At 52.4% G+C, this 23,804-nt stretch overlaps 1 protein-coding gene across 1 annotated transcript in view; it reads left to right on the forward strand.

Moving 5' to 3' along the window:
- Positions 1–23,804, forward strand: part of LOC133357022 (alpha-N-acetylneuraminide alpha-2,8-sialyltransferase-like) — a 69,328-nt gene that overhangs the window by 39,912 nt on the left and 5,612 nt on the right. The window contains exons 4-6 of the mRNA XM_061574762.1: positions 681–776; positions 3,973–4,050; positions 6,224–6,310. Coding sequence (XP_061430746.1) covers positions 681–776; positions 3,973–4,050; positions 6,224–6,310 — 261 coding nt within the window. The remainder of the gene's footprint in view (positions 1–680; positions 777–3,972; positions 4,051–6,223; positions 6,311–23,804) is intronic.

The raw sequence follows: 23,804 nt of genomic DNA on the forward strand, positions 1-23,804 counted from the left end.
AGGCTGCTGTCTCTGGTGTAGGCCAAACAGTTTCAAAGACAACGCCCATGTATGATCAGAGCCATGTTTGTTTGCATGGTCACCACAAGTACCGTGTGTGGTTAATGGAGTAACTTGATTCCTGGCAGAAGGTTTCTATTTGGTGTCTAAACATCAGAAATGGTAAAACACCGATTATAATTGTTCACGATTAGGCTGTGTTGGGGTGGTGGTAGTGGCCGCTTTATTGACAAAACTTTTATGTTTACGCAATATAACCTCTAAATCCCCCCCCCCCCTGTATTATGGACAACATTGGTTGCGAAAGCCCTGCCACTACCACTACTACCACTACCACCACCGCACCAGGTACTCATTTGAGGCCGAGCTGATCGAGACGATGCCCAGGCCTGGATCTGATCATTGTCACTGGTGGTGGTGGTCGCGGGTGCGGTGGCGCAGCAGCTAGCGCACCGATTTCTATTCCCGCTCACGGCCACCAACCGCCGTGACGGTCACCTGTAGCGCTCATGGGTCTACCCCTAGGTCGACTCGGCCTCAAATGAGTACCCGGCTGCGGTGCGTGGACAACGCCGGTCTCGAAAGCCCTGCCACCCCTCCCCACCGCTGCCACCACGACCGTGCGTTGAACTGTCTCTCGCTTGTTTTTTTTCTTCCTGCACTCGCTTTCTCGCTCCTAGGGCTTCCACTGACCAAGTCCGACAAGTCGCGGCGTCCACCTCTCTCAGCGCGCGCAACGACACCGAGCCACCGGCGGTGCCCTTGGGCAAGTCGAGGTAATTGCGATTAGAGACGACAATTCCCACCCCCCACCCGCCCGCCCGCCCATGTAGCCTTCAACGGGCTGTTGGGGTCACGTGCTGTTCGGTAGCAAGTGAACTAAGAACGTAAACTGTCACATTGATATGAAAATTCTTTTGTCAAGACACTCTTCCTCCTCCAACCCAGCTTAAATATACGCTCCAAGCCTGGTGGTGTTTCATTCAGACGCTGTCTTTCCGACAGACCTGTTTTTCACCTGAGGACGGCTGCTTGCGTTGTGAGAATTTTTTTGTTTAGGTTTTATTTTTCTTATTTTATTACTTCCCTTCTACGTGACTTTACCGAAAGAACTAAGAAGATGTCACATTGTTGTTTTGGCAAGCTGTAAGGGTCCACTGAGCCGCTATGTGCCTCTGTTTACATAGTTTAACCGAAGTGGTTCATTGTCGTCGTGTGGAAATTTACAGCAGCAAAATACTCTAAGTGAAATTACACAAAAAACTTGACTTAAAGCTTCCGTGACTGCAGGAATTCATATGCTTTAGGTCTTTCGGTAAAGTCACGTAGATAGGTTCAAAGAAAATAACAAATTAACAAAAAACTACGACGTTTTGATCGCAACACAAGCAGTCGTCATCAGGAAAAGGGGGGTTAGCTTCTAAAGACAACTGTTTATAAAGGTTTGAAATGACCGTAGCCCAAATGTCACCAGCCAATGTTAATGTAAGTGGTGGGCAGCGACTGCGGCGGTGATGGGTTTTCCACAAATCAAAGGGATGCCAGGTAAACATTTGCATGCTAACTCAATAAAAATGTTTTTACCAGGTAATGCCCCACTTAGCTATGTAGCTCTTTTACAGGTAGGAACAACAGCTTCCACACTGCCCACCAGGGATTATTTGTCTGTCTGTCGTGCATAGCCACGCCCTCGATTTGTAATTCATAGAGCGCTTCGGGCGGGCTCAGCACCACGTGACGCACCGCCACACGCGGCTTGCGCCGTGTGACACGGATCGCACGAATGCGCCGTCCAATCAAGTTCCTACCAGCCCACTCCGAAGGAACGTGTTTCAGAAGCGACCTGACCATCACAATTGATAGCTCAACTAAGCGGCGGCTCATCATCATCATCGTGTGGAAATTTATAGCAGCACCCAAATACTCTGATATGCATGTCGATTCTAAATTTGGAGAGAAAACCCGGAGGACCCGGAGAAAAAGAACACGCGGCCACGGGGAGAGAGACACGCAAACTCCAAATATACAGCAGCAGGCGTCAGGGTCGGGATCGAACCCACAGCCTCCTGTATACCAGGCGAGGTAGTTAACATCTCCTAGCCACCGTGATGATGATGAGAGAGAGACACGCAAACTCCAAATATACAGCAGCAGGCGTCAGGGTCAGGATTGAACCCACAACCTCCTGTATACCCGGCGAGGTAGTTAACATCTCCTAGCCACCGTGTAGCCGTAACTATGAAGGCTGACATGGCACACGGGGGAGTGGGTGGCCAGCAACTACGCCCGGCCGCCTTTGTCTCCCGAGTGGCGATGTTAACACACCGCACCAGGTACTCATTTGAGACCGACTCGACCTAGGGAAGGCCCAGGACCGGTTCAGATCATTGTCACAGGTGGTGGTCGTGGGGAGCGGTGGCGCAGTGGTTAGCGCACTGCGCTATGAACCGGGTGACCTGAGTTCGATTCCCGCTCACGGCCAACACCGGCGACGATTATCTGTAGTGGTCATGGGCCTCCCCCTAGGTCGACTCGGCCTCAAATGAGTACCTGGTGTGGTGTGTAAACATCACCATTGGGGAGACAAAGGCGGCCGGACGTGATTTCTGGCCGCCCGCCCCCTCGTGTGCCACTGTGCCGGCCTTCATAGGTGCTGCACGCTAACAGCACTTGCCCCGGCAGCCCGTTGAGGCTACACAGGGGATCTTTGTCTTTCATTTTTTGGCGGTTGTCAGCGGGCGGGTGGAGTGAGCCCAGTGATTGATGCCGGATCTGTAACCGATTTCTGGTTGTGGCTTTGCTCTCCAACACACCGGTGTGCTATACTAGCGTAGTGGGTTGAAGGAGAGTAAAGACGGCTTGTAGAGGCAACACGTTTATTCAAATAACAACGGTAACAATTCCTAACACAAAGGGGTAGCGGCCCCAATACCCGATACCTAGAGAGGTATAGCCTCCGGGCTAGTGTGTCCTATCGACTGGGCTACGTACTCTCGGCCCTCTGGCTAAGGGGCCTTAGGGGAGGCTATCCGACCCGACCCAGCCAAGGTCCTCGGGTCCAACCACTGGTCCACTCGATCCCGGCCCTTAGAAGGACATCGGATCTGCGGGTCCCAGGGTGCTAGCCTAAGCAGGTCTTTAGTCTTCAGCTTGACGATGACTGCTGGACCCATCTAGAGGTCCGGCTTTTATACCCGTTTCAGGGTGTCTCCGCCCCGAGCCATGCCTCCCTTCTAGAACTCTCTAGGGGGCTCTGGAATATCCCCCCAGGCCCTCTCTTGGGGTCTGGGGAGCCCTATTGGCCCAACGAGCCAACTCATCTCACACATTCGTTATACCACCCCCTATTGACACATGCCTGTTGCTACAGGTAAGGATGAATGGGAAATGTCCACAGTGCCAGAGGTCGCAAACGGGTTTTGATTCCTTACCCGTACCCGTACCCGGCCGCACCAGGGTCGCAAACGGGTACCCGTACCCGTACCTGGCCGGGTACGGGTAGCCGGGTATCGGGTAGGGTACGGGTATCGGGTACCCGATTGCGACCTCTGCACAGTGCCCAACTACGCTACTACACTAGTAAGGGATTGGCATGTTCTGTTTACGTGACAAATACAGGGTGCTTCAAAAATGTTTTAACACTTACATGGGACTATCGTTTTTAATGTAAAAAGAGCGGATAATACACTGTAACATGATAACAAATGTGTGTTAATAGCTTCAAAAAGTCAAAAAGTCTCCCACTTGTTCGCCATAGTTGTCAACACACACCTGCAATCTTTTCCAGGTGGTCTCCAGAGCCCCGGAGGCACATTTCTTGTGGTATTGCTGCAAATTTTCATAAGTGTTAACATTTTTTGAAGCGCCCTGTTTTAACGCGACCTAACCCAACAAACCTGGATTAAGGATGACATTTGGTCGCGAAAGCCTACCACGTGTTAAACCCATCTCCGTCGTTTCCTCTTTTCCCAGACCGAAGATGAAAGTCAAACTGAGCCCTCAGTGCCGGCAAACCTTGACGAGCATCGCCAACGACCCTCCGCCAAAGACGTGAGAACACATTGGTTCAACACCCGGACGGGGTGGGGTCGGGGGGGGGTTTGGGTTGTCATTGTCGACTGAAGCTTTAGGCCAACTTTGGCGTGCTGGGCGCTCCGTGATCCCCGTGGGGACCGCGGGTTCCACGCCGGTGTCGGTGCGGTGGGACGTTAAGCGCTCAGCCACACTCACCGGGTGAGCGACGGGGGGAGCGCCACTCGGCCACGCAAACCGGGTGAGCGATGGGGGGAGCGCCACTCGGCCACGCTCACCAGGTGAGCGATGGGGGGAGCGCCACTCGGCCACGCTCACCGGGTGAGCGACGGGGGGAGGACCACTCGGATTGCTCACCGGGTGAGCAACGGGGGGACCGCTGCTCAGCCACGCTCACCGGGTGAGCGATGGGGGAAGCGCCACTCGGCCACGCTCACCAGGTGAGCGATGGGGGAAGCGCCACTCGGCCACGCTCACCGGGTGAGCGATGGGGGAAGCGCCACTCGGCCACGCTCACCGGGTGAGCAACGGGGGGAGCGCCACTCGGCCACGCTCACCGGGTGAGCGACGGGGGGAGCGCCACTCGGCCACGCTCACCGGGTGAGCGATGGGGGGAGGGCCGCTCGGCCACACTCACCGGGTGAGCGATGGGGGGAGCGCCACTCAGCCACGCTCACCGGGTGAGCGATGGGGGGAGCGCCACTCGGCCACGCTCACCGGGTGAGCGATGGGGGGAGCGCCACTCAGCCACGCTCACCGGGTGAGCGACGGGGGGAGCGCCGCTCGGCCACGCTCACCGGGTGAGTGATGGGGGGAGGGCCGCTCGGCCACGCTCACCGGGTGAGCGATGGGGGGAGGGCCACTCGGATTGCTCACCGGGTGAGCGATGGGGGGACCGTTGCTCGGCCACGCTCACCCGTGGCAGCAGCACTCGAAGGGTCACAGCAAGGTGACCGACTTTCGCTGAGTGACCGGTGGCTCGCCAGTCACAAGGCGGTCGCCGACGCCGCTGCCGGGTCAGGTGACCGGAAATTTGCGCGCGGCGATGGATCGCCGTTTTGAGACTCATTCAAGGCGGCGAAAAAGGCGCCCGTGGCTGTAGTGAAACGACGCGACAACGCGAGGTTGCACCGTGCAAATGCAGCAGCTCAACACAGCATACACGCTCTAAGGAGCAAACAACAGCCATGGAGATGGCAGCTGGTGCAGCGAACCAAGAATGAGGAACGAACGCTGTGGGAGTCACTGCGAAATATTCCATTGGAAAAGGATGAATATGCAGGAGAAGTCGAGTGTCAAGCGGCTGGGTTCCCGGTCAACCGAAAAATCAACATAACCAGCTCTCAGGCGACCGGGAAAAGCGCATGCCGTGAGGACGTTTAGCCAGAGCTGGTACGCCAGAAAGGCCTGGGCTCTGTGGATGTGCACAGCATAATGCACTTTTCTGTTTCACTTGACCTCGGCTAAAATTTGTCGAGTTGTGAGCTGATCTCGAAATGCTCTTTGGGCGTTTTGGCAGAGTCAAAGGGGTTTGTGTAGTGTGTGGATGTGAGGGGTCATGGGAACAACATTTGAGTGCTTCATTGTGCCGTTTCGTACGAGCGCCCCACCGTTGGTAGGCGAGACAGTGATCGTTTTCACTTTCACGGCGATGCCGATAACGCGACGGGGCTCTGTTTTGTATTTCGTTTGGACACCGTCTCTTCGGAGGTGACTCATAAACCAGCCCCACCTGCAGTGGCAATGTCGCGAGCCGCCGCTGGTCAACAGGTCACATGTCAACGGTTCAAGAGGTCAACATGTCAACAGGTCAACATGTCAACAGACCAACAGGGTAACATGTCAACATGTCAACATGCCAACAGATCAACATGTCAACATGGCAACAGCTCAACATGTCAACAGACCAACAGGTCAACATGTCAAAAGACCAACAGGTCAACATGTCAACGGGTCAAGAGGTCAACATGCCAACAGGTCAACATGTGAACATGCCAACAGGTCAACATGTCAATAGATCAACAGGTCAACATGTCAACGGGTCAAGAGGTCAACATGTCAACATGCCAACAGGTCAACATGTGAACATGCGAACAGGTTAACATGTCAATAGACCAACAGGTCAACAACAGTCTCCGTGGACGCGGGGAGGGGGTTGGTGGTGGTGACCCCGCTCTGTTTCTTGCCTTAGGTTCAACGAACAGTTGGTGGTGGAGAAGATTCTGAAGGTTCGTGATTGTCCCTGGCTCGAGAACCGCACCGAGATCGACGCCTTCCGGTAAGGCGTTTCACTCCCGGCACGCACGACAGCGGGGTGGGTGTGGGTTCTGGTCGCCCTCGCAATGTTTGGCTGCTGGCATTGTCCGGTCTGGCGCTAAAACATAAACTCAACTTTTTATTTCATTTTGACCAGGTGAGACCCAATTGAGCTACTCTGTAGCTCTTTTTCAGAAGCCACGTGGCCATCACAAATGATAGCTCAACCAAGTGGACTTATCATCACCATCATCACCGTGTGGAAATTTTATATCAGCCAAATACCCTAAATGAATGGGTGGAGGTTGAGTGGGTGGGTAGGTGATGGTTGGTTGGTGGTGGGTGGGTGTTTAGTTGGTGCGTGAGTGGGTGGGTGGTGGGTTGATGGTGGGAAGGTGGTGGGTGGGAAGTTGGTGGGTGGTGGTAGTTGGTCACTGGTGATGGGTGGGTGAGTGAGTGGGTGGTTTGTGGGTGGGTGGTTGGTGGGTGGGTGAGTGGGTGGGTGAGTGGGTGAGTGGGTGGGTGGTGGCTGCGTCAGTGGCTTTCCGGTTTTTTAAACCCCTACCTCTAGCTTATACTATTTTTAAGTTACCAAGTGTAAGATTGCCAACTGAGCTACATAGCTCTTTTTCAGAAGCGACCTGGCAATCGCAAATAATATCTCACCGAAGTGGGGTTATTATGATCATCATCGTGTAGAAATGTATGGCAGCCAAATACTCTAAACGCGTGATGTTGATTCTAAATGTCAAGGGCAATACCGGAGGGCCTGGAGAAGAATCTACGCAACCATGGGGGAGAGAGACACCGCAAACTGCAAATAAACAGCGGCAGGCATCACCGTCGGGTGTGAAATAACGACTCTTTGCATCCCAGGCGAGGGGGTTAACATCTCGCCACCATGGCATATACTGGTGGGATAAGGCCACAAAAAAAGCTGCTGTCTCTGGCACAGGCGAGTGAGTTTCAAAAACAAGGCATGTATTATCCGAGTATGTTTGTTCGCATGGTTTGCCACAATTACGTGTGGTTAATGCAGACTCGATGCCTTGCAATAGGTGTATCCAGAAATATATAAACATAGACATAACTTCAACCGGGAAGATGGATACAGATTGAGCAATCATTGGAAGGATGTTATTAACCAGGTAAAACCATAACTGCTTTTGGCCCGCCTTCATATCCGCATCTCCAGTTTCTTAACCCTCCCACTCTCAGCCCTGCCCAATTCCCCTCCCCACCCCGGCATTTTTTGCCGTACTTGTGTCCTCCCTACCCCTGCCCCACACTCCCTGTATTTCCTCTCTGGCTCATAACCCTCCCACTCCTAGCCCCGCCCAATTCCCCTCCCCACCCCGGCATTTTATGCCGTGCTTGAGTCTAACTTGTATCATCCACTCCCCCTACCCCACACCGCCACCCTCCCTGTCTCTCCTCCCTGGCTCGCCCCCCCCCCCCCCCCCTCTTGCCTATGTAGGGGTGTCAGGGGAAGGATTCCCACCAATAGAGGGGTTAGTGGGAGGGGTGATCGAAGAGATATAAGGAGAGAACGGGCGGGAAGGAGGGGCCTTTGGCGGGAACGAGATTGGGACGGCTGGGGACAGGTGTGGATGGAAGGAAAGGAATAAAGGACGAGACCCCTGCAATCTGGTGTCGGCTCCTACTTTACATCTGGTGGCAGCGGTGGGATTTCATGGCTACAAAGAAAAATCCCCGCGGGAAAGAGCCAAGGGAGGAGGAAGCAGGGGCCGGGGATCCTTCCCATCCCAGGCAACAAGGGGGCCTGCTATCAGAAGCAGCAGCAGGGGGCCCGGATCGCCTGGAGGACCCCATGGAGGACCGCATGGCCCGCGTGGAGAGGGCACTCCAGGAGCTCCTACAGAGGCTCCCTATGGGGGGCCCGCCAGCACCGGGACCCCCACTCCCACGCGTACTACGGGAGGAGAGGCCACGGGACTCGGAGGCCGACCAGCCGGCCGGGCAAGAGCCGCAACCAACCTCGTCACGCCAGCCGCCGCCGGTCCCGCCAAAACCCCCAGGGCTAACCACCCAACACGGAGAGCAGGTGGCCGGACGGCCGCGTCGGCTGGGGCCCGTCGACAAGTTCGTGGCTGAGGAAGAAGACTGGGAGGAGTTTGTCCGCCGATTCGAGGCTGCCTTCCACGCTCTCGAGTGGACAGACGAAGAGGCACTACGAGCGCTGCCATCCGTTCTGGGCAAGGAAGCACTCGCCTCTTACACCTCCCTTCCCTCGCACAGCAAGACCACGCTACAGGCGGCCTACGAGGCTTTGGGGGAGATCTATTGCCCGGCGGAAGGAGCCTTTAAACGGTTCCAGGATCGCCAGCGAGGGGCTAAAGAATCCCCTTTAGCCTACAGGGGTGCACTGCTCGTGTTGGCGAGGAGAGCTTTCCCTCGCCTGGCTGAAGAAGCGCTCGAGGACCTCGTGGTCGAGCACCTCATCGCCTACGCTTGCCGCGCCGGCATTGTAATGCCCGTGGTGACGCCGGGGGAACGCACCTCGCTGTGGGCTGCCCGGACCATCCAAGCCCACGAGCAGGTCATGGGCCGGGCGCCACCCGTGGGCCCGGTGGCTGGCGCGGCGGGGGGGAACAGCCGAGCCGTTGCCGCGGCGCTACTGGGTCCAGCGACACCAACCGCCGAACCTGCACCGTCGCCACAGGCTGCCTGTGGAGCAGCTGGGGACGGACCCCCGACGTCTGAGACGGAGCCATCGCTGCGGGAGGTGTACGCGGCGATCCGGGGACTGGCGGAGCAGAGGGACCAGGGGCGCGACCAACCGCCGCGTCGCTGGCAGCCGCCTCTACAACATCGCGCCGAGCCCCCCCGACGGAACGCCCCGTGGGTCTGCCACCATTGTGGTCGAGAGGGGCATGTGGCGAGGGGGTGCCGCACAGAGCCGGAGGCCGCCAACGTCACCTGGAACCCGCCGGGGCCGAACGCCGACAGGATCCAGGCGAGTGACGCCGTCCCGCCCGGCCTCTCGGTCGGGCCGAGCAATTATAATTCCGACGCCGCGAACTTACCGGGAGTCTCCTCGGGGTGGGCGCCGTCGGTGTCGTTCCCCGGTCCCCATTGTCCGGGTCGGGGGAAGGGGATCGCGCCGGGGACAGCGCCGGGGCCTGGGATTGCGTCGCGACCAGGGGTGGCGTCGCGACCCGGAGTGGCGTCGCGAACGGATGTGACGTTGCATCCGGGAGTGACGTCGCGGCCAGGAGTGGTGTCGCGGATCGCGCCGGGAGTTGCGCCGGGGCCGTGGACCACGTCGGGGATCGCGCCGGGGCCAGAGACCGCGTCGGGAGTCGCGCCTAGGCCGGGAGGGACGTCGCGGGCGGACGTGACGTCGCGGGCGGAGGTGACGTCGCGGGCGGGGACGTGACGTCACGGGCGGAGGTGACGTCGCGGGCGGACGTGACGTCGCGGGCGGAGGTGACGTCGCGGGCGGGCGTGGTTTCGCGGGCGGGCGTGACGTCGCGGGCGGGAGTGGGTTCGCGGGCGGGCGTGACGTCGCCGGCGGGCGTGGTTTCGCGGGCGGGCGTGACGTCGCGGGCGGGCGTGGGTTCGCGGGCGGGCGTGACGTCGCCGGCGGGCGTGGTTTCGCGGGCGGGCGTGACGTCGCCGGCGGGCGTGGTTTCGCGGGCGGGCGTGACGTCGCCGGCGGGCGTGGTTTCGCGGGCGGACGTGACGTCGCCGGCGGGCGTGGTTTCGCGGGCGGGCGTGACGTCGCCGGCGGGCGTGATGTCACCAGTTGCCTGCGACGCCGGCGAGTTGCCAGGGGCAACGGCCCGGGGGCGGAGGCAGCCCACAAGATTGACAGTGCGCCCTGGAGCAGTTCTACGGGCCACCTCACCACCGCTTTGTGGCAGAGCGAGACGGAACCAGGGGGACCACGCCCCCGTGACAAAGGGAAGGGAGGGGAGAAGGGAGGGGCTCACGGGAAGGCCCACCCCCCAGTCCCCACTGCCCCCTACAATGGGGGGGGCCCCCCACACCACAAGGGGGGCCCACCCTACATCACCAAGGGGGGGCAAATTGCACCACATAGAGAGCACAGCCCTCAACCCAGGGGTAAGCCCACACTATGTAACAAGGGCGCGCTCACCCTGCTGCGACGCACTCCAAAGGGAGGAACCCCATCTTCAGTCCATTCACATCCATCCCCCATCATTTCACCATGCACCACAGGATAACGAGACGCCGCCTGGTCAGTGGCCGGACTCAGCCACACAATGGAGGAAGCTGGCAAGGCGGGTGGTAGCGGCCACGTCGGGAACCTCGGTCCTGGTCGGTGAAATCGCGGGAGTGTCGGCACGTATCTTGGTGGATACGGGGGCATCAGCCACGATCATCTCGAGCACCATGCACGAGATGCTGCCGGATAAAATCCGACCTTTAGTCCCTGTCAAGACAACGTTCATTGCAGCAAATGGAGGCAGCATGGGCTTCCTGGGCCAGGTTGAAGCCCCGATACAGATTGGGCAGCTCTCGGTAGCAGGACCCATCCTTGTCTCCGCAACGTTGCCCGTACTCTGCCTGTTGGGGACGGACTTTCTGAGGCGGATGCCAATTAAAATCGATCTGGCCAATGGGCGGGTGGAAGTCCAGGGAACGCATCTCCATTTCCTAAAGGCGGAGGGGGCCAGCCGGGGTGTACCCTACGTGCAGGCTCTGGTCAGTAAGTCTGTCTCCATTCCCCCGGCAGCCCAGATGCTGATTCCGCTGCAATATCGGTCTCCCCTCGTGACAGCCCGACCAGACTCACCCATCCTGGTGTCTCCGGCGTCAGCTGCCATGGATCGCCATGCGCTGGTGGGAGCCGAAACTATTGTACAGAGGAACCAGCATCTGTTCATTCAGGTGCTGAACACCTCCGATAGAACAGCGACGGTGCAGGAGGGAACAGTTCTGGCCCACGTTAGTCCCTTGTCACTAGGAGCCCCAGGGACAAAGCCCGAGCTTGTAGGCAGCATCAGCCAGTCCGAGGACAGAGGGGCCGAATCATGGATGGACCAGCTGGCGGGGCCTGAGCCGGGATTGCCGCCCGACCAGAAACAGCAGCTGCACTCGTTATTGCATGAGTTCTCGGACGTGTTCAGCCGGGGACCGTTCGACCTAGGGCGCACAAATCTGTCGCAGCACCACATTAACACGGGAGATGCCGCACCCCTGCGCCAAAACACATATAGAATGAGCCCAATGGAAAAAGGGCACATTCAACAAGCGGTGCAGGAGATGCTGCGGGCCGACATAATTTCTCCATCCTCGAGTCCCTGGGGGGCACCGGTGGTCCTAGTCAAGAAGTCAGACGGGTCACTGAGATTCTGTGTGGACTTCCGACGCCTCAATGCCGTCACGCTAGCCGACGCATATCCCCTACCACGTATTGACGACTCATTGGATGCACTGGCGGGAGCAAAATTTTTCAGTACGCTGGATTTATTGTCCGGGTTCTGGCAGGTCCCACTAGACGCGGACTCCCGGCCTAAAACAGCGTCCGGACACCACAGGGCCTGTTCGAGTTCAACTGCCTGCCTATGGGCCTCCAGACTGCGCCGGCGACGTTCCAACGCATAATGGAGTTGGCCTTAGCAGGCCTCCAATGGGAAACGTGCCTCATCTACCTGGATGACGTCATTGTCTTCAGCCGATCATTCGAGGAACACATTGACCGATTACGTCAGGTATTCCTGCGGTTCCGGAACGCGAACTTGAAGCTCAAGCCGTCGAAGTGCCACCTTATGCAGTCGTCGGTACGCTACTTGGGCCACGTCGTCAGTGAGTCTGGAGTGGCTACAGACCCGGAAAAGACGGCCTGCGTGAGGGCCTGGGCTGTTCCCACAACGGTTCCAGAGGTACGCCGGTTTGTGGGTTTCGTTTCTTATTACCGCCGGTTCGTACCCAACTTCGCAACCATTGCCAAGCCCTTGCACGTGTTGACGGCGAAGAACCAGAGGTTTTATTGGGGCCCTCTGGAGGAAGAGGCATTCCAGCAGCTGCGCTCACGTCTAACAGATGCACCACCATTGGCCTTTCCGGATTTTGGCCTCCCCTTTATCCTGGACACGGACGCCAGCGATGTGGGCATCGGCAGTGTTTTGTCGCAAGTCCAGCAGGGTCGCGAGGTGGTTATCGCCTATGGTAGTCGCGTGCTTTCATCAGCGGAGCAGCGCTACTGCGTCACACGTAGGGAACTCCTGGCAGTCGTTCACTTCGTGCAGCAATTTCGACCCTACCTGTATGGTCGCAAATTTACGGTCCGCACTGACCACGCGGCCTTGCAGTATTCGCTCCGCATCGACCAGCCTTCGGGCCAGCTGGCCAGATGGATAGAGCGCCTGCAGGAGTACAGGTACCAAGTAGTGCATCGCAAAGGGACCAGACATGCCAACGCAGACGCATTGTCCCGACTGGCGCCCCAGGGCCCTTGTGCATGCACCACAGGCGGGGCACGCTGCAAGGAGGCGAGGCCGGAGGGGACAGTCATCGCTCCCATACGCACGGCGGAGGACGCACAGGGTGAGGTCCAGCTGACCGACCACGACCTGGGGCTGACCTTGGACGATTGGCGACAGCTACAGCTGGAGGAAGCCCCACTGCGAACGCTACGCGCCTCAACAGAGGCAGGGGGGGAGGAGTACATCGTATGGGAGGACCTCCTCATGCGATGGGACCCGACAGGGCGCCGACGATACCTGGTAGTTCCGGAGTCGCTGCGTCAACAATTGGTTATGGACGTACACGGCCGCCAGCTGCTGCACCTGGCGGGGTGGAAGACACTGTACACATTACAGAGTCGGTACTTTTGGCCAGGTATGACCGCTGACGTGCATCGATGGGTCGCTACCTGCGTCGAATGTGCGCGGCGAAAGCCGCCACCCCGGGTAAGCCGGGCGCCCCTACAGCCCATCACGGTGACCAGGGTCAACGAATTGGTTGCGTTGGACATCCTGGGACCACTGCCGGTCACGCCACGGGGAAATAAATACCTGTTGGTCGGAGTCGAGTACTGCACGAGGTGGCCGATGGCGTGGGCCCTCCCGGACCAAACGGCACAGACCATCGCCGATGCCTTCGTGGGAGGCTATGTCCTTGATAAGGGGGCACCGGAGCGGTTGCTCACGGATCAGGGCAGGAATTTCTCCTCACAGCTATTGAAGGACGTCTGCTCTATCCTGGGCACTAAAAAGGTCCGAACATCTCCGTATCATCCCCAGACCGATGGGATGGTAGAGCGGCTTAACCGCACCATAGCGGCCATGCTGTCCCAAGTGGTGGACGAAAACCATTCCGACTGGGACCTCCACATTCCATCTGTCTTAGCGGCGTACAGGGTGGCCCCACACGCGGCGACGGGGTTCTCGCCGTTTTTCCTGATGTACGGACGGGATCCCGTTCCGCCTATTGAGGTGCAGCTGACGGACATTCCCGCAAAAGCCGACGCATGGCCGAAGGCACTAAAGACCTCCCTCATTTATTTGAGAGAGGCCCGCCAAGCAGCCGAGGCCGCATCGGCCACGAGCCAAGAGAGTAATGTACGGATACGGGAGAGGACAGTGACAGCCAAGCCCTTCAAAGTCGGGGACCAGGCATGGCTACACTGTCCTCAGGTGCCGGTTGGCCTCTCACCAAAGCTGCACCGACCCTGGAAAGGGCCGGTCGAGGTCATTAAAGCACTCCGACCGCAGTGCGTCCAGGTCCAACTGGGTAAGCGACGATGGTTTGTACACCCCACCCGCCTTAAGCCATACATCTCTCCACCGTCATCTTCACCAACATCACCACCAACATCACTGCCAACATCATCATCATCCCTACCCAGGCCAAGGTCGCCGACCACCACGCGCCGACCGGCAGGGGGTTCGGTGCCCTGTGTTCCCTTGTCACCTACAGCACCCCATGTGAGGCCTGACGGAGCGGCGGCACGAGCGGGGGCCGGAGAGACAGCGGCGCCAGGCAAGGCGACACCGGCACCACCGAACCAGGGACCGCGACGAGAGGGCCTTCGAAGGAGGGGGCCGCCACGGTCATCTGCTGCCTGTAGATGTCCGGGCTGTTACGGGATGCTGGCTGGAGACCTGGGCAGGCCGCGCAATTGATTTCGTTGTGTTATGTTGCATTGTATGATTGTGGGGGAAGTAAGGGCTGTCGTCACTGTCAGTGGTGGGAGGCATGGGGAGATTTAAATGGTCCATGGGGGAGGCAGAACCGAGGACGGTTATTTTTTCTCCGGGGGGGGGGGGGGGGGTGGTAGGGGTGTCAGGGGAAGGATTCCCACCAATAGAGGGGTTAGTGGGAGGGGTGATCGAAGAGATATAAGGAGAGAACGGGCGGGAAGGAGGGGCCTTTGGCGGGAACGAGATTGGGACGGCTGGGGACAGGTGTGGATGGAAGGAAAGGAATAAAGGACGAGACCCCTGCAATCTGGTGTCGGCTCCTACTTTACACCTATATGGCCTCTTGTTGCAGCAGCCCCCTTTGCCCACTTCAGCAATTGTTTCTTGCTCTGATTGTCTCACCTGATGACGGACGCTTGTGTTGCGCCAGAAACGTCGTGATTTAATTTATTTTATTATATACCTACGTGACTTTACCGAAAGAACCAAAGAGTATCTATTTATCTTCTTGGTTCTTTCCGTTAAGTCACGTAGAAGGGAAATCATAAAATATAAAAATAAAACATAATAAAATAATTCTCACGACGTTTCGGCCACAACGCAAGCAGCCGTCCTCAGGTAAAGAACAGGTCTGTCGGGACAGACCTGTCGGAACAGACCTGTTCTTCACCTGAGGACGGCTGCTTGCGTTGTGGCCGAAACGTCGTGAGAATTATTTTATCATGTTTTATTTTTATTATTTTATTACTTCCCTTCTACGTGACTTTACCGAAAGAACCAAGAAGATGAATCCCTGCAGTCACGAAAGCTTTACATCGAAGAGTATCTATTTAGTGTTTGAACATCTTAACACCTCTCCTGGTTTATTGCCAGAAAAGCAGTAAATCCTATTCTTATGTTTTTTTATTCATCATTTTGATCCTGGCAAAAAATGTCCAATCGATGCAACTGCTCAACCCAAGCTGGTCAACGCATCATCATTATCGTCGCGCGGCGCTTTCAGATGCGCTTCTGCGGCCGTCTGGAACGCTCCTTCCTTACCGATATCAGGAAGCCACTGGGAGCTGTGCTGCACTTTGAAATCATCATCTAGATTGACAAACACATTTATTTAGAACTGCTTTTTGTTGTGTTTAGTTTGTTGTCCTTCCCCTCGCATCTCCAATAAGCACGGTTGGCTATGCACGGTGCAAAAATAGTTCAACATACTTACACGTACATACACTAACGACAACACTACTATACAGTACACTATGCATTGCTCCTCTGCGCTCCGTTGCTGGTAAAAGTCATCGGCAAGTCGACTCAGCTCCACATCCTCCTGTACCGCATCAGCCCCTCTCTATCCGGCTAAACAGAAGCTGCTTGGACATGTGGTGGCTGGGAATGTGAGCTACATAGCCCAGCCAACGCAGCTTTGCCTGCCAGAGGAGCTAACTGATAGGAATGTGTCCAGATCTTTCAAGGATATTAGAGCTCCTCACACAATCCAACCTGGTTAAACCCAGGATGGATCGTGGACAGGCCAGCCTAAATGTATATTACTGGCGTAGATGTTCCATTAGGGGGGTCAACGTTTTACAAGCATAGAGAAGGGAGAGCATAACTGTGGCCGAAAAGACCCAAAGCTTCGTGTGGAGCGACAGACCAGGTACTTTCCACACAGCGTTACGCAGCCAATGAAAAACTAATGCCACCCGACTGATCCGGAGTGAGACCTCTGCTGTCAAACCGTAACTGGTCATAAGCACACTGCCCAGGTATGTAAAGCTCTCCACTTGCTCCACAATTTTCTCCATCACCATAACATGTTTCGATTTAAAGCCTTCGTGACTGCAGGGATTCATCTTCTTGGTTCTTTCGCTAAAGTCACGTAGAAGGGAAATAATAAAATAATAAAAATAAAATACAATTCTCACGACGTTTCGGCCACAACGTGGCCGGCTGCTTGCGTTGTGACCGAAACGTCGTGAGAATTATTGTATTATGTTGTATTTTTATTGTTTTATTATTTCCCTTCTACGTGACTTTACCGAAAGAACCAAGAACACCATAACATGGTTGACCAATCGGGAGCCATCTCTCGACCGCACTCGGGCACTGATCAGCCTCCCATTGTATCGGTACCAGATGGAAATTCCTCCGGTACAGCCATGGAAAGCTTCTCGAACTACGTGGTCAAAGATGACGTTAAATCACGTAGGAGCCTGAGGACATCCATGTCGCACTCCAAGGTGAACAAGGAATGGCCCTGGGCAGCTGGCCACGTAGCTTTACCCGAGCCTGCCACCATCATGAAGGCCCTTAATGATTGTGAGCAGAGAGTCGGGGGACTCCCTCCGCGATTATTATCGTTGGATACAAGGGGAATGCGGACACCAAAGCTACAGAGGGCTTGGTGGACTTCGTCACGAGACAATGCGACACTTTTTTCTTCTTGGTTCTTTCGGTAAAGTCACGTAGAAGGGAAGTAATAAAATAATAAAAACAAAACATAATAAAATAAAATAATATAAAATAATATAATAATATAATTTTTATTTTATTATGCTTCATTTTTATTATTTTATTACTTCCCTTCTACGTGATGACTTTACCGAAAGAACCAAGAAGATGAATTCCTGCAGTCACGAAAGCTTTAAATCGAAATTTAAGACCCACAGACTTGCATAGATTGAACACAATAGAAATGTCTCTAAAACTCAGACGCTGTCGCCTCGACAGACCTGTTCTTCACCTGAGGACGGCTGCTTGCGTTGTGGCCGAAACGTCGTGAGAATTATTTTATTATGTTTTATTTTTATTATTTTATTACTTCCCTTCTACGTGATGACTTTACCGAAAGAACCAAGAAGATGAATCCCTGCAGTCACGAAAGCTTTAAATCGAAATTTAAAATGCGACACTGTGGAGCACCGGAAACGATGCTATTGAGGCAAATGGCTCATCCAGCCACTGTCGCATCTTCAAGGTCCTGGTTTCTGCCACAATTTGTGTTGGAATTTTGCTACGTCCAGTTGACGGGGGCCGTCCCATCCTTGGTTGACACGTTGGGCTACAGAGGATGCTTACAACTCTGTGTAATGTGACTGCTGACGGAGGCGATCTAGTAACGGGTTTTTTAGGGTGTTGTTTTGCGTGTTGTTGGTGTCTGTGAACACATATGGTACACACTGGGCGTGTGTTCCAGGAAAAATGGTGTGAATGTGTTATGTTCTATTGAGTGAAAAAATAAGAACATAAAAGCTACAAAAATAAAACGACTTGGTGACCGAAGCAAAGTGCCGAATAACAGAGGGTCTTTCTGCTTCTTTTGGTCGTAAAAAAGGAGAGAGGGGAGGGGGGAAGGGTGGGAGGGAGAGATGGGAAGGCGGGAGGGAGGGAAGGGGGGAGGGAGGTAGGGAGAGAAGGGAGGGGAGAGAGGGGAGGGAGGGGAGGCAGAATCGGTGTCAGGTGATTCAATCCACCGCCATTCCGTTATTCAATCCGAGTTCTAATCTTAGACTCGGCCTCGTTCAGCAGACCTCGCGAGTGCCAGGGTGGCAGGGGAGATTTGTAGTCAAATGTTTTTAAAGTTTAAAACTAAATGCACTTTCTTCCAGTTTGTCCTGTCGCTGGTTGATCGGATGTGTAAAAAAAAAAATCCTCGGGATTGCTTTACGCGTGAGAGACACAATACGGGAAGGATGCGAATTCTCTGATGATGAATTTAGCTGATTTATTATATCCCCCACGGCGACTCCCGTCATGATTCTGTGCGTTGTTTACGACTGCCGAGGATTTGTGGAACTTGAACCCACGTCTTACAGGGAGGGCCCTAACCGATTAACATCTGCCAAATCACCAGCAGTGGCACAAGCAAAGCCTGACTGCTGATTAGTCAGTGAATCATAAAACCAGCCCGTGCCTATAAACATCTGGCAGATGACCAGCAGTGGCACAAGAAAAGGTTTACTGCTGATGAGTCAGTGAATAATTAAACCAGCCCGTGCCTATAAACATCTGGGCAGATCACCAGCAGTGGCTCAAGCAAAGCCTGACTGCTGATGAGACGATGAATGTCGAAACCGGTGCTGAGTTTTGCTCCGTCTCCTCGGTTAGACGTTCACTCGGACCCATTCCATTCCTTGGCTGTTGTTTCGTTTTTTGTCCTGGAAATCGTGCGGCGCCACGGTGACGAAATGTTTACTACCTCGCCTGGTATGCGGGAGGTCGTGGTTCGATTCCAACCCTGACGCCTGCTGCTGTATATTTGGAGTTTGCGTGTCTCTCTCTCTCTCTCATCATCATCATCACGGTGGCTAGGAGATGTTAACTACCTCGCCTGGCTTACAGAAAGTCGTGGGTTCTTTCGCAACCCCGACGCCTGCTGCTGTATATTTGGAGTTTGCGTGTCTCTCTCTCATCATCATCACGGTGGCTAGGAGATGTTAACTACCTCGCCTGGCTTACAGAAAGTCGTGGGTTCTTTCGCAACCCCGACGCCTGCTGCTGTATATTTGGAGTTTGCGTGTCTCTTTCTTTCTATCCCCGCGGTCACGTGGATTTTGCTCCAATGTCCTCTGGTTTTATCCCTCCACATTTACAAACGTGCGTTTAGAGCAGCCTGCACCTTGCACCCCTGCAACCTTTAGAAAGGGCAGCTTACATCCCCAGGGGGTGCGTGCACACACGGGTTAAGAACCACCGGTGTGGAGAATTTGCCTGCTGCTAGAAATCTCCACACGTGATGATGATGATGATAAGCCCACTTCTTTGGAGCTGTCATTTGTGATGTCCAGGTCGCTTCTGAAAAAAAGCTACGTAGCAGTTCAGTGGGACCTTATACCCGGTAAGATAACAAAAAATCGCTCCAAAAAATAGTTTCAAATAGTAAAAAAAATAGTTTTAAAATAGTACAAAAATAATAGTTTCAAAATAGTAAAAAAAAACTGTTTTAAAAAGTTGTTCAAATTGTTTCAAAAAACTGTTTTAAAATAGAAAAAATAAGATGTATCATAATAAAATTGTTTCAAAAAACAGTTTTAAAAAATTCCTTTCAAATAATAAAAAAATTAACCCGTAAAAACAAAGTTTTTCACTATAAATCCTTTATATGCGTGGCGGCTAGAGTCCTCTTGTCCTCTGGCTTGAGATGGCTGCCACTTATGAGTCAGATGATTGCCTGGCAGCATTAAGCAATTGGTAATTAAATATAAAAAAAAATTCCTAAAAAGTGTAAAATTTTGCACATTTTTTTTCACGAAAATTAATTGTCACGCACAACGAGTCTGTGTGCAAAATGTCAGCTCGATTGGATCACGGGAAGTGGGTTAAAAAACGACCGAAAGATTTGCACGGTCGTAAGCAAGCAAGCAAGCACGCAAGCGAGCGAACTTAATATAAAGGATTTAAAAAAGAGTTTCAGATTTTTTTTTTTTTACATTATAAAAATTTAAAAAAATACAGCTTTAAATTTTTCTTTAAAAAAAGTTACAAAACAGAATTGTTTTTGTTATGTAACAAAATTGTAACACTAACTTTAAAAACGTTGTAAAAAAAATTGTTTAAAAATTGTACGAAAAAACTTGTTAGACAAATTGTGAAAAAACATTAAAGAATAAGTTGACATTTTTGGAAAAAATAAGTAAAAAAACTTTACATTTTTTATGTTTATAAAATGAAAAAAAATTATTGTAAAGAAACACTGTTAAAAAAATGTTTACGTAAAAAATGATACTCTTTGGTTCTTTCGGTAAAGTTACGTAGGTAGAAATAAAAATCAAATAAAACAAATCACGACGTTTCAATCGCAACACAAGCAATCCTAATCAGTTGGGACAACCACAGCAAGTAAATGCTGAAGTCGGCGGGAGAGCTGCCGTGGCAAGAGGTTATATAGGTAAGACAGGGGGGAGGAGGCAAAGGGGGAAAGGGAGAGAGGGGGGTGTGAGGTAAGGGAAGGGGGGCCACGTGAGCGCTAGGGGGAGAAGACATGAGGCTGGGGGGGGGGGACGTAGGCGGGGCTAGCAGTAAACCGGCAGGTAATGATGGAAACAACAACAACAATGATTGTTCAATTTGTATCCATTCTCTCGGTTGAAGTTTTGTTTATGTTTATAGATCTAGATTGCTTCATGAACAAACCTTATGATAGTAGCCCGAAGGTTTGCAGAGTACCTTGGTCTCGGAAAAAACAATATCACGTGAGCCCACAGCGTTATAACAATGGTCAGCTACGGCAGAGGTATTGGTTCTGCCATGTTTCAGATCTGCCTTGTGTTCGTGAACACGGTCCGAGACATATGGCTTCGTTTCCCCAATGTAACTGCTACCGCAGGTACAACTCAGTTTGTAGACTCCCGGGTATTGCATGGCAGGAATGACCTCCTTCACAGATGGGATAAGATCACGGATTTTGTGTACTGTATTGAATCAGACCTGGATCTTGTGTTTGTGTAAGATTTTGGAAATCTTTTTGGTAACACCTGCTATGTATGGTAAAGTGATGGTTTTGATCAGCGTCTCAGGGGGTTGTTTCTCCATGATTAGAGAAACAGCTTGGCAAATAATGTGGTCCGAGTACCCATTCATCTTGAGGGCTTGGTATACGTGTTCCAGTGCTCTGGCTAGGTGGTGTTGGTCGGAGATGAAGTGGGCCCTATGGTGTAGTGTTTTGATGAGGGCATTCTTCTGTGCCGGATGGTGGTGGCAATCAGGTTTTAGATAGGAATCTGTGTGGGTGGCCTTCCTTTATACAGAATGTCCCAAAGAGCCGTTAGGCCTCTTCTTAATCAGAACATCCAGGAATGATAGCTTACCATCCTTCTCCATTTCCATGGTGAATTTGATGGATGGATGTATGGAATTGATGTAGTTGAGAAATTGGTTCAATGCTGACAGGCCATGTGGCCAAATGACAAAGGTGTCATCTACGTATTTCTTCCACAAGGAAGGACGTAGGGTGGATGTCTGGATGGCATCTGTTTCAAATTTCTCCATGAAAACATTCGCTATCACTGGTGATAAGGGGGAACCCATGGGGATACCTTCATTTCGTTTGTAGAAAGTACCATTCCAGGTGAAGTAAGTGTTTAAAAATAAACTAGGTTCGAAGCTTTCGTGACTGCAGGAATTTCTCTTGGGGTCTTTCGGTAAAGTCACGTAGAAAATAAAATCAAATAATAATAGAATACGAGGTTCGGTTGCAACACAAGCAACCATCATCAGGTAAGAATGAAGATAAAACACAGAAGGGGAAACAACACAGGAAGACACGCATACAGAGAGAGACACACACAAAGACACACCAAGCGAGACACACACCAAGGAAACACAGACACGGAAACAACATAGGCAGACACTCGGTGTGTCTGTGTGTCTCTCTCTGCATGTTGTCTGCCTGTGTTGTTTCCGTGTCTGTGTTTTATCACTAATTCTTACCTGATGATGGTTGCTTGTGTTGCAACCGAAACGTCGTATTTTACTATTTGGTTTTGTTTAAAAATAGTAAAAAGAAACAGTAAAAAAAGTGTTTTTATGGTGAAAGAAATAGTAAAACAAACGTCAAAAAATGTGTAAAAAAATTGTTAACAAAAAACTCTTTTAAAAAATTGTAAAAAAAATTTCGAACAAACTGTTAAAACATTTAATAAAAAATACAGTTAAAAAATTTTAAAACAAAAATTTTGTTTCAAAAAAGTTTAAACAAAAATCCTCTTGACCTCCCGTAGAGCGGTGTCACGGCACTCGCCCGTGACCACTCCCTGGCGTGGAGTCGCCCTCTCGTGGCCGCGAGCTGCAGGTCGCGGAGCCTCCACGAGGACCCACAAACAAAGCACGCACCACGTGGCGCAGCTCACAACGATACCACCACTAGCATCTATCTCCAGGACTGGCTGAAGTGACTGTGTCTCTCTCTTTCGACTTAAAGCTTTCGTGACTGCAGGAATTCATCTTCTTGGTTCTTTCGGTAAAGTCACGTAGAAGGGAAGTAATACAATAATAAAAATCAAACATAATAAAATAATTCTCACTAGTGAGAATTATTTTATTATGTTTTAGTGAGAATTATTTTATTATGTTTTATTTTTATTATTTTATTACTTCCCTTCTACGTGACTTTACCGAAAGAACCAAGAAGATGTTTCTCCTTTTTTTTTACGATCAATGGAAACAAGAAGATGCTCGGTGTAGTCGGCACTTTGCTTCGTTCATCATTTCGTAATTTATTTTAATTGTTTTTTTAAAATGTTTTTTTTAATAACTTTGCTTTATCTTCTTGGTTCTTTCTTTCCCTTCTACGTGACTTTACCGAAAGAACCAAGAAGATGAATCCCTGCAGTCACGAAAGCTTTAAATCGAAATTTAAGACCCACAGACTTGCATAGATTGAACACAATAGAAATGTCTCTAAAACTCAGACGCTGTCGCCTCGACAGCCCTGTTCTTCACCTGAGGACGGCTGCTTGCGTTGTGGCCGAAACGTCGTGAGAATTATTTTATTATGTTTTATTTTTATTATTTATTACTTCCCTTCTCGCTCTCTCTCGTTCTGCACGCAGCCCTTCTCGCAGTCAAACGGCCTCTCTCTCCTTGTCTCTCCATCTCTCCGGCTGTCTCCATCTCTCTCTGTGTCTCTGTCTTTATCAATGTCTCTCTCTATCTCTCTCTCTGCATTGCTCTGTCTGTATGTTTCTCTCTGTTTCCATCTCTTTTTCTCCGTTTCTCTGTCTCTGAGTTTCTCTGTCAATTCATCTCTATATCTCTCTGTGCTTCGTTCTTTTTGTCTCTTGCTGTCTTTCTCTAAGTCTCTCCGTCTGCATCTCGCTCTACCTTCTGAAGCGCTCGCTCGTCACCATGGCGTGCGCGATGACACCACAACCACGGTGCTTTTAGCGCCACAGCGCGTCGATTTGTAGCGTTTATTTTCATTTGTTTGCTGGTGACTTTGTGTATTTCATACTGAAATCGCCTCCAGTGCATTTGCTGCTGGCGGCAATAAAAGTTGTTTAAAAAGTCAAACGTCTCTCCGTTTCTTTCTCTGTCTCTCTCCGTCTCTGTCTTTCCCTCTCAATGTCCCTCTGTCTCTCTGTCGTTCTATGTTGCTCTCTCTCTAATGTCTCTCTCCGCCTCTCTCTTTGTCTCTGTCTGTCTCCACCTCTCTATGATGTCTCTCTCTGATGTATCTCTCTAATGTCTCTCTCTCTCCGCTGCCTCTCTCCGTTGTCTCTCTCATGCCTCTCTGTCTCTCTATGTCTCCGCCTCTCTCTGATGTCTCTGTCTACAATGTCTCTCTGTTTCTGTCTGTCTCTCTCTCTCCATGTCTCTCTCTGATGTATCGCTCTAATGGCTCTCTCTATCCCTCTCTCTCTCTCTCTACGTCTCCACCTCTCTCTGATG

The sequence above is a fragment of the Lethenteron reissneri genome, chromosome 56 (genome assembly GCF_015708825.2).
Source record: "Lethenteron reissneri isolate LAM-NWPU_2019-01 chromosome 56, ASM1570882v1, whole genome shotgun sequence".
NCBI classification, from domain to species: Eukaryota; Metazoa; Chordata; class Hyperoartia; order Petromyzontiformes; family Petromyzontidae; genus Lethenteron; species Lethenteron reissneri.